Source organism: Xenopus laevis, chromosome 3L (assembly GCF_017654675.1).
Source record: "Xenopus laevis strain J_2021 chromosome 3L, Xenopus_laevis_v10.1, whole genome shotgun sequence".
Taxonomy (NCBI): domain Eukaryota; kingdom Metazoa; phylum Chordata; class Amphibia; order Anura; family Pipidae; genus Xenopus; species Xenopus laevis.
In genome coordinates, this window is record NC_054375.1 from 6,958,737 (window position 1) to 6,970,408 (window position 11,672).

The 11,672-nt window shown below is 44.7% G+C and overlaps 1 protein-coding gene across 4 annotated transcripts in view; it reads right to left on the bottom strand.

Moving 5' to 3' along the window:
- Nucleotides 1–11,672, bottom strand: part of hipk2.L (homeodomain interacting protein kinase 2 L homeolog) — a 53,307-nt gene that overhangs the window by 16,142 nt on the left and 25,493 nt on the right. For all 4 annotated transcript variants that reach the window (NM_001094940.1, XM_041585198.1, XM_041585197.1 and 1 more), the window contains 1 exon segment: nt 8,549–9,620. In NM_001094940.1, coding sequence (NP_001088409.1) covers nt 8,549–9,618 — 1,070 coding nt within the window. In that variant the 5' untranslated portion in view covers nt 9,619–9,620.

Genomic DNA, 11,672 nt, shown 5'->3' on the forward strand with positions numbered 1-11,672 from the left:
CCAGCCCCAAGTTATTCCCATTATGAACGCCCCATTCTGTACTGCAGAGATCTGCTCACACATCCTTCCCTGCGTTCTCTTATTCCACCACCCTCGACTGTCTCGATGGTAATGAGTTTGCGTGTGTCATAGTGACCGTCACAGGGAAAATGGGGGCCCCGGTATAAAGCGAGGATGCAACTAGTGGGGGAACACTTTTACGGTCACGGCTAAGGAGCTGCGCTAAATCAAGCAACGCATTATTTAATGTATATTCACATATTAAGGGCAAGTTAACCTCTATTTTTTTAGCACTGTGTACAGGAAAATATTTTAAGGAACAAATGTCATGTGCTAGGCCAAGAGGTATTGCCTAGGGCTACCATACCATGTGCCAGGATAAGTAATATGCCCTGAACACCAATTCCATGTGCCAGGCCAAGTAATACTGCCTTGAGCGCCAATGCCATGTGCCAGGCCAATTAGTATAGCCTAGTGCTCTAATGCCATGTGCCGGGCAAAGTAGTTTTGCTTTGGGATCCAATGCCATGTGCCAGTCCAAGTAGTATTGCCTTGGGCTCCAGTGCCATGTGCCAGGTCAAGTAGTATAGCCTAGTGCTCTAATGCCATGTGCCAGTCCAAGTCGTATTGCCTTGGGCTCCAGTGCCATGTGCTAGGGCAAGTAGCTGTGGCAAAACTAGCAGACGCAGAAAATGTGGGGGGTCCGGGCCTACATTGGTACGCCATTGCTAAGTATTGCCTTGGGAAGCCATGCTATGTGCCACTGCACTACAACTTATTTCAGCGCAACAATGAATTATGTTGGCACGGTTAATAATAATCATTTCAGAAGCCATATATTTGCAGTCAGGAGGCTGCAGATCATGGGGCACCATCATCAATCATGGGGCCCCATCCTTTAAAAGGGTTGGTTCACCTTTAAGTTAAGTATGTTATAGAATGGCCAATTCCAAGCAACTTTTTAATTGATCATTATTTATTTATATATATATATATATATATATATATATATATATATATATATATATATATATATATATATATATATATTTATTTTTTTTAATTAATTATTTGCCTTTTTCTTCTCGCTCCTTCCAGCTTCCAAATGGGCGTCACTTATTACTCCTCTTTCTATTCAGACCCTCTCCTATTGATATTACAGTCTCTTATCCAAATCAGTGCAAGGTTGCTAGGGGAATTCGGATTTTAGCAACCAGGTTGCTGAAGTTGCATATTGTTGCTATGGGCGAGTCATAGGCAAAGTTGTATTTGTTAATTGCCCCCTGTTTCACATGCTCTTTAGGATTGGGCAGATTATTCCACAATTTTGTTCTAGCCTTTCACACTGTATCGGAGCACAGCCCCCTACTGTCAGGTGTTAGCACTGCAGTGCTAGAAGGCCGCACACAAAGCTAGGGAAGGGAAGGCAAAACACTCAGTGTATGAATTACCCCTAAAAAGAGTGTGGGGGACTCGGTGTCATTAATACACATGTTGGGGGCCTTAGCAGCATTATACCCCCCATCCACCGAACCTTGAGAAATATTACTCTCTAAGCACCCTTCCAATATTCATTCATTAGACATGCAATTGCTGTTTAAAGCAGCAACTGCACTGCAGGTTCTCCCTCCTGAAACAATGTAGCAGAAGCTAGCTGACCAGGAAGAGAACCGATTCCTGCTTTCTGCAGTAGAAACCCAGAGTCCCTGCCGCATAGAATTCCTGCTCGCAGAGGACGCATCAAGTGTCGCAAACGGCCCCTTAAAAAACAAAAAAAAGCCACCAGGCAGCCGTGATCTCTTTGCGCATAAATCTCCCAACGCGGTGGATACCTGCTGAATCCCTGGAGTTTTAAAGCTGCAATGCAGGTGTTTCCAGTGCAAAAACTGATGTGTCTTGCCTCCAAATTACACTTTTATTGCCCAAACCCAGGGGCTTTTTATAAATATGAAACCGCATTTAAAGCACCAGGAAATGTTTTTATTGTTGTGCAGCGTAAAAAAAAAAAAAAAAAAAAAAAAAAGATTTATGTCCAAAGACATTCATCTTATATTCATGTACTAGATTGTGTATGATACCACTGAGCCACAAAGCTTACAATCTAATCAGAGCCAGGGAAGATATGACTTGCCCAAGGTCAATCTGCTTCTATTATACAGTGTATGACTAAAGGCCTGATTTATCAGTACAACAGAATTAGGGAGACATTTGCCACTGCCCTTGTATTTGTAACTGAGCCTTGCGCATTTCAGCAGGAACAGCCCCCTGATCTTGCATCACACTTTCAATCCGCAGCCCAACCCCAAGCCGCAAAGGTGATTTCACAATGAACTGAGCAATTTCCTTAAATCACAAACAAGGCAATAATTAATGTTTTTGGCCTTAGACTGTTCCTGTCCTTCAGTATTTGCACCAGGATATGAAACTTCCCTCCTCCCATATGTTTAAATACAAATATACAAAGAAGGAATGTTCTGAGCACACAATAAGCTGTACCCTCATACTGTACTGTCTAAGGGAATCAATATGGCACCTCCTCCTCCCATATGTATAAATACAAATATACAGAGAAGGAATGTTCTGGGCACACAATAAGCTATACCCTCATACTGTACTGTCTAAGGGAATCAATATGGCACCTCCTCCTCCCATATGTATAAATACAAATATACAGAGAAGGAATGTTCTGGGCACACAATAAGCTATACCCTCATACTGTACTGTCTAAGGGAATCAATATGGCACCTCCTCCTCCCATATGTATAAATACAAATATACAGAGAAGGAATGTTCTGGGCACACAATAAGCTATACCCTCATACTGTACTGACTAAGAGAATCAATATGGCACCTCCTCCTCCCATATGTATAAATACAAATATACAGAGAAGGAATGTTCTGGGCACACAATAAGCTATACCCTCATACTGTACTGTCTAAGGGAATCAATATGGCACCTCCTCCCATATGTATAAATACAAATATACAGAGAAGGAATGTTCTGGGCACACAATAAGCTATACCCTCATACTGTACTGTCTAAGGGAATCAATATGGCACCTCCTCCCATATGTATAAATACAAATATACAGAGAAGGAATGTTCTGGGCACACAATAAGCTATACCCTCATACTGTACTGTCTAAGGGAATCAATATGGCACCTCCCTCCTCCCATGGCCCACCAGAGAACCTCACATCCATGTATTATAATATGTATTAAGTAACAAGACAGATGGGTAAAATTCCTCCGGTTTCATAATAAGCCCAAATAAAAGGCTGTCCTAGTCTCCAACATAAACAGTGTCCGTGCAGTCTCCGACTAAATACAAAGCATACTGTTAATAATTGGGGTATAATTCAATGTTGCTGAAATATCCCCTGTGAAACAGTGCCCCCAAAGGCCAAATTGATATAAAAACATCTGGAGCCTAGCAGCACTTTAATTAAAGGTTTGGCTACATTTTTTTCTGCAAGAAAAACCATTTACAGATATTTGTTGTTGTAACAACAGACAAACCAAATTACGTCCCTTTAACGTGTTTGGCTATTTAGGCTGCAATGGGGGGGGGGGGATCTTTAAGGTGCATGAGAAACGGAAATTACTTTTTTTCTGACTTATTTTCCATGGGAGAACTTTTCCTGACCTCCTTTTCTAACCACAAAACCAGCGGAGGGAGGAGGAGGAGGGGGATTAAATGGGAAAAGCCGAATTCCTGAATTTTCTTTAGCAGTTCGACAGCCTCTCTGCCATTAGCCTGGGCTCCGAAGGGGCAAACTAATTATTAAAGGGGGCGAGTTAACCCTTCCAGCGCTGCCAGGACATTTAACTACAAAGGGAGGCTTTATATATTCAGCAGTAAATGGATTTATAGATCCCTATGCAGTAAGGCTATGTTAATGTGCATCCATGCTGAAACCCAGGCGGGCCAATCAGAAACAGGTTGTAAAGTGCTCAGAATAACAATGGGTTAATGCAACAAGCCAACGATCCATGACCCCCATACCCCACCATTATCTACTCTGCATTAAATACATTTACCTTATTAATTATATAGCCCCCATCCCCCAACCAATGCACTTGTCAGGCTCCATTGATAGCACATCTGCCATCTAGTAATTCCCTCCCCCTGTAAAGGGGTTGTTCACCTTTAAATTAACTTTTAGTATGATGTAGAGAGAAAATTTGCAATTGGTTTTCATTATTTATTATTTGTGGTTTTTGAATTATTTAGCTTTTTATTCAGCAGCTCTCCATTTTGTAATTTCAGCCATCTGGTTGCTAGGGTCCAAATTATCCTAGCAACCATACATCGACTTGATTTGGGAAAGGGCCTGAGTAGAAATGTGGCTGATCCACGGTTTGACTCTCGGGCTGGGGATACAACCCTATGCGTTCTTCCACCTGGATGTCTTGACAATTTTGAACAGATATAGAACAGACAGCCCCCCCATGCATAGTAGGAGTGAGAACCAGCAGTGTCGATAGCCCTCGTATCGTTTTGTTTTCCTAAGTCGCCCGAATTCCTCACAAGGCAGCTTCGGAAAACTAAGTGATCCGATTGCCATCCTGCTCGTAATTTAGATTCTAGCCGGTGGGAAGACTTTTTCGGGGGGAGGGAGATTAGTAGCCCGAAGAAGAGGCGAATAGTCGCCGGGCGACTTAATCTCCCCGAATCTTAGCGTGTCCGTGCCCTAATTCTATGACTAAGCCAAACTCAAGCCCTATTCTTGCTGTCTACAGCAGATTCACAGCGGATTAGTCTGCTACAATGTTCAAGGAGTGAGAACCAGCAGTGCAGATGGCACATGTAGCGTTTTGTTTACCGAAGTCGCCCGAAGTTCCTCACGAGGCAGCTTCTGAAAACAAAGTGATCCGAGTGCAATCCCGTCGGCGATTCAGATTCTAGCCGGTGGGAAGGCTTTCAGAGAGATTAGTTGCCCGAAGGAGAGGCGAATAGTCGCCAGGCGACTACATCTCCCCAAATCTTAGCATGTCCATGCCCTAATTCTATGACCAAGCCAAACTCAAGCCCTACCCCCACTGTCTACAGCAGATTCACACTGCATGTGAATGATTAATCTGCTACATTGTTTAAGGGGTGAGAACCAGCAGTGCAGAGAACATAAAAAGCCAGACATATACTGCTTTCAATAGCAATTACAGATACAAGAATGAGCTTACAATGATATTTTCTTTCATTTTGGGTTTATATCCCCTTTAAGCCCTGTACTGTGGAAATAAAAAGATGCACAAGAGCAGGGGTGAGCACTCGGATCTGATTTCCCATGAGAGCAGTCGCTTCAATTACTTCGGCACGGACAAAGCCATTGTGCTGCTCATTTATAAAAAGGAAACAAGCAGAGACATAACCAACCCCCCCCCCCCCCCAACACACACGTCCTTAGGGTGATAACAATCCACTCCGAGCATTTTTTTTTTGAAACCTTATTTCCTGCTCCTATTTATTACAAAGAGTAATTAGGTTCATTTTAAAATTCGGGACTGGATCGTTTTTTTCCCTTTAATGACATGGAGGGTCCCTTTAAAAGCAGAGGCCATACGATTGGCCCCAGCCCAGTTATATTAGAGCCTGTTATTTTATCAGGCACTTTTTTAGTTCAAAGGTGCAAAACCGACTGCATATATTTAACTGGAATTCCTTAATTAGGCCAACTCGTTAGTTCATACATTTTCCACTGCTTCACCCCCAACGAGGAGCAATGTAATTCCAAATAGAAGCGCTTTCCCTGGTACCCAACAGCATCGGGTGAGGGGGAGGAGGGAAAAATATTTATATATAATTTGCTACATCATCCCTTTAATACTGGGCACTGCCCCCCCCCCCCAGTAAATGGAACTCTTTAATTTAGATGCCAACTGCATGGCTGCACAGGGAACAGTACAGTCTGCAGCTTTCATGAATTCCTGATAAGTCACACATAGTGTAAGGATTTATTATGTGCCTAGATACCTGTAGTAAACAGAAGTATCGCCCTGCTTTATGGCAGCTGAGATTCTAGCTATCTGTATAACAGAGCATTCTGTCCCAGTGGCTGCACAGATCCTATCTGATCCCCATTGTAAGCAGCAGTCCTGTCCTGCTTTATGGCAGCTGAGATTCTAGCTATCTGTATAACAGAGCATTCTGTCCCAGTGGCTGCACAGATCCTATCTGATCCCCATTGTAAGCAGCAGTCCTGTCCTGCTTTATGGCTGAGATTAGGGTTGCCACATTTAAAAAAAAAAAAAATTACCGCCCATGGTGGGGGGCGGAAAAGAAAGGGGCAAGGCGTGACGCAAAAAGGTGGAGGAGCCGATGAGGGGGGCGCAACAAAAGGGGCGGAGCCACGTGGAGTAGTGTCACAACAAAAGGGGCAGAGCCATGGGGGGGCGTCACAAAAGGGGTGGGTCCACCGCCCAAAGCCGACGAAAATGTAAGTTTTCATCGGCGGGCAGGGGATTTTGTAAATGGTATTACAAATTACCGGCAGCTACATTGCCGGTAAACTTGTAATACCGGCCCCGGCAGGTGTTTTACCGGCTAGGCCAGTAAAATATCGGCCGGGTGGCAACCCTAGCTGAGATTCTGGCTATCTGTATAATAGATCCTATCTGATCCCCATTGTAAGCAGCAGTCCTGCCCTGCTTTATGGCAGCTGAGATTCTAGCTATCTGTATAACAGAACATTCTGTCCCAGTGGCTGCACAGATCCTATCTGATCCTCATTGTAAGCAGCAGTCCTGCCCTGCTTTATGGCAGCTGAGATTCTAGCTATCTGTATAACAGAACATTCTGTCCCAGTGGCTGCACAGATCCTATCTGATCCCCATTGTAAGCTGCAGTCCTGTCCTGCTTTATGGCAGCTGAGATTCTAGCTATCTGTATAACAGAACATTCTGTCCCAGTGGCTGCACAGATCCTATCTGATCCCCATTGTAAGCAGCAGTCCTGTCCTGCTTTATGGCAGCTGAGATTCTAGCTATCTGTATAACAGAACATTCTGTCCCAGTGGCTGCACAGATCCTATCTGATCCTCATTGTAAGCAGCAGTCCTGTCCTGCTTTATGGCAGCTGAGATTCTAAATATCTGTATAAGAGAACATTCTGTCCCAGTAGCTGCACAGATCCTATCTGATCCCCATTGGAAGCAGCAGTCCTGCCCTGCTTAATGGCTGACATTCTAGTTATCCAGGGAAATTGTAGAATTATTTACATTCCATTTGCATGGGTCATTTAAAGCACTTATGTAATTTGTCTATATTTTTTGTTTAGCTTTCCTTCGATTTTTAATTACTCCCACCCCTCTGTCCCTGGCCGCAGGCTACGGCTTGTTAACAAAACAAAAGGAATTAGGCTCACGACACATGTGATGGATTCTGCACCAGCGTTAAGCACCCAGCCCTGCAGCCAGTTAAGCAAATAAGTGTCTTTTCCTAGCACTGCATCTCTGCCCATCACTCATTGGAGGGGTAAGTAAAATTAAAGGACAAGGAAAACCAACAACCTCAGGGGTGCGAATGAACAAAGTCAATGATACAAAAATTTCTGTAATAGTAAACTGATTTTAAGAGATTGAAGCAAAATGTCCTTTCCAGCCCTAAAGCCATGTCAAGATTTAAGGGGAACTATTAAAACCAGTGACAAATGCAGGAAAATGCAAATTCTGCAGCGCCGCAGCATAGTTCTGCTGACTTGAAACTACACTTTTTTTTTTTTTCTAGAGTATGAAAATGATAAGTGCGCAAAAAAAAAATGGAAGCTTCCAGCGTTGCCACTAAGTATCCTATGTCAGCAATGAATGGCGAGATAAAAGGATGAATCAGGAAATGTCAGAATAAAGGAAGTTATCTGGAGATATTAGAAGACCTTCAAGGGCTAAGGAATTGTCAAAGGGGGCACTAAACATAATTAGTGAATCTTATTTAAACCCATGCTTTAGAACAGCATTTATTAGTGATTAAACACCCCTTGGCCCTTATATACTCCCAACAGAGCTTTCTAGTCCTTTCCCTGTAAGCAGCCATCATACGGTTTTAGTCCAGCCCACTGCTTGAGTACAGGCTTTCTGCCCCGCCCCCTGTAATCTGCCATCAGAGTTCTAGCCCCACCCACTGCTTGAGTACAGGCTCTCTGCTCCACCCCCTGTGATCTACCTTCAGAAAGTTCTAGCCCCATCCACTCCTTGAGTTACTGGCTCTCTGCCCCACCCCTGTGATCTGCTATCAGAGAGTTCTAGCCCCACCCACTGCTTGAGTACAGGCTCTCTGCTCCACCTTCAGAAAGTTAGAACCCCACCCACTGCTTGTAGGTTGCCTCCCTCACCCACCGTAATCTGCCATCAGAGAGTTCTAGCTCCACCTACTGCTTGGGTTAGAAACTCCCTAACCCTACCCCTGTAACGTGAGTTGACCCCAGAACAAGTAGGCTCCTAGAGATAAATAACAAGGAGGAGTCAGCAATATGTGGACAATTGCTTTGTGGGTAAACAATACTGTGGGACTGAGGACCTCTTGCAGCCGCACCATATTTCTTCAGGCACCTTACCTGTAATATCTGGACTGCAGGTAGGTGGAGCACACGGCTTTTGACACATGACTTGCAGAACCGAAATCTATGACCTTGACTCTATACGGCTGCCTGGAAGGATCCACCAGCATGATGTTCTCCGGCTTCAAGTCAGCATGAATAAGCCCCAGACTCTTCAGTTTCATTAGAGCGGTTCCCACCTGCTGGAGCACTGGCCGAATATACTTGAGGGGCAAGGGGCTGAATTTGTTCTGCTTCAGGAAGTCATAGAGGTTCTGCTCGAGCATCTCAAAGACGAGGCAGGTGTGGTTCTTGTGCTGAAAACACTCGTAGGCTCTCACAAAATTGTAGTCATCGGCACTCTCCGTACTGAGCCGGGCCAAGATGCTCACTTCGATCTGGCCTTGCCTCGCGTATGATGGGTGGTTCTTCAGGATCTTGATGGCCACAATCTCGTTGGTTCCCCTCTTCCAGCATTTTACCACTTGACCGAATGTTCCTCTGCCCAGGAACTCCAACACCTCATAAGTGTTGGTCATGGAGCAGAGGACTTCGTGTTGCACCAGCTGATAATCCCCTTCACTGTTGGAGCCACTGTTTTTGGAGGTGGCTGTGGAGGTGGTGGCAGCAGTGGTGCCGCTAGCATTGTTTTGGGTGTTGGGGGGATGCTCATCGACAATCTGTACACTGCTGTTATTCTCCAGCTCTTCACACTTCCGCTTCAACCCACACTTCTGGTAGGTGTCCAGAAGGCTGACCGTACTGCGACGCATCAGGTTGGTTTGAGGGCCACCTAAGGCCTGACCAGTCGTCGATGAAGAACCGTTACTGGAGGAGGTCACCACAATGTGGCCCACACTGGTGGGAAAGATGACTGTCTGCTCGTAAGATGTTTGGAGGAGGGAGGCGTGGCTGAGCACCGGTTGGCCAGACGTGGAGCTGTTCTTGCCCGAGTTATAGACCTTGCTGTGGCAACCGTAACCGGTCATATCCCAGCCCGGGCTCAGTTCAAGCTTCGGCTTCTTCACGCTACAAAAGGCCCTCAATGGGAGGCCGTGAGAGGAAAATATCTGTAAATGAGAGGCCATACCTGCGGAAAAATAAAGAAACCCACAATCAGACATTTATATTGGTGCACATACAATACAAATGAATTCTACATTTAGCATCTGTTTAGTACATATGGGTGCCTCCATGATGGATATTTATACTACGGGCAGAGTTGCACAGCTCAGTGTTAGTGAACAAAGGCACCGGCCCAGTTTCGGAGGCAGGCTATATGACTCACTGCACCTTGCCGCCAGCACAACAACAGGCTTAACCCTGTAAGTGGCAGCAAAAGTTGGGCCACATATCATATATTTGGGAAAAGTGAATTAGACCAACACAGATTTGGTAAGAACTATTTCTTCCAGCCTCTCATAAACTTAATCCCTATGCAAATAAAGATTACTGACCTCGGTTTCTCCAAGGGAAATAGTTATAAAGGAATTTTCCTATTTTCTGGGACATATTGGGGCCCATAGAGGTCTCTTTTTTTTTTTTTTTTAAACACCTTAAAATCGGGTGTTGGAACTTAAAGATCATTTGAGGGGAGTGGGTTTAATGGGAGTTTTTCCATCTAAATAGAACTGCTCCTATGTGGGGACCTGGTGAGGCCTATTGATGTCTCCTTTGCTCGAAAAAAAAAGGTTTTTTTTGGAGATTGGTGGATTGGAGCGATCTTTAAATTTGGAGAGAAAACAGGTCAATTGTACCCCTATCCAACCAGTGTTGGACTGGCCCACCAGGATACTAAGAAAAGTATCTGTTTCTAAACATTTGGCCTATTTCATGTTCATTCCCTATTTCTTTATGAGAACAAAGAGGCTTAATAATGGAAGAATAGAGTAAAGTATGTAGAGAAAATAGAGTAGAAGAATAAAGAGGTTGAGTGAGGAGAGGAGGTATAGTTTGGAAAGTGGGCCCTCAACCTAAGGTTTTCTGGTGGGCCCCTGGCACCCCAGTCCTACACTGTATCCAACTGATATTAAAGCTACAAGCATCAAGTCTATATGACACCTATAAGTTATAGTTAAATGGTTCCTATTTGGGGACCTCATTGGGCCCACTGATGTATTCTTTGTTAGCAGGTTGGTCAAGATACCCATTTGCAAATTTAAGATCAGTTGAGGAAATGTAATGGTTTTCTTTTTTCTCTCTGAATATAATATTCCTATATATTTCTCATATATAGGAAAGCTCATATAGGATATATGAGCTTTCTGAATAACCGGTTCCTGGATAACGGATTATATGGGAACCTAGTAGGGTTTAGAGGCATCTCTTATATTTGAAAAAGCCCTAAGGACTGGTTTTTGTAATTTAAGATGGAGCTTAAGGGCAGAGACAGACAAGAAAGTTCGGGGAGATAAGTCGCCCGGCGACAAATCGTCCCCAAACTGCCTCCCCGCTGGCTAGAATCTAAATCGCCGGTGGGATGGCACTCCGTTTTCCGAAGTTTCCTCGTGAGGCAACTTCAGGCGACTTAGGAAATCGAAGCACTGCAAGTGCATTGGCGCTTTCTCATTATAGCAGGCGGAAGGCAGTTTGGGGAGATTGTCACCCCTCAGAAGAGGCAATTAGTCGCCAGGCGACTAAATCTCCCCGAATCTGACGGTGTGCCCCTGTCCTAAGAGCAGAGACAGGGAGATTGGGGAGATTGTCGCCCGGTGACAAATTGGCACTTCTTCAGGCAACTAATCAACCCCGTCTAGAATATGAATCACCGGCGGGATGGCACTTGGAACGCTTTGTTTACTGAAGTTTCCTCGTGAGGCAACTTCGGAAAAGAAAGTGATCCGAGTGCCATCCCGCTGCCGATTTAGGTTCTAGATGGCAGGAAGGCTTTTCGGGGAGATTTAGTCGCCCATCGACAAATCGCCTCTTCTTCGGGCAACTAGTCTCCCCGAAAAACCTTCCCACCGGCTAGAATAGAAATCGACAGCGGGTTGGCACTCTGAGTGCTTCGTTTACCAAAGTTTCCTCGTGAGGCAACTTCGGGCGACTTTGGAAAACGAAGCGCTCCGAGTGCCATCCTGCCAGCAATTTAGGTTCTAGCCGGCGGGAAGGCGTTTCGGGGAGATTTAGTCGCCGCCAACAA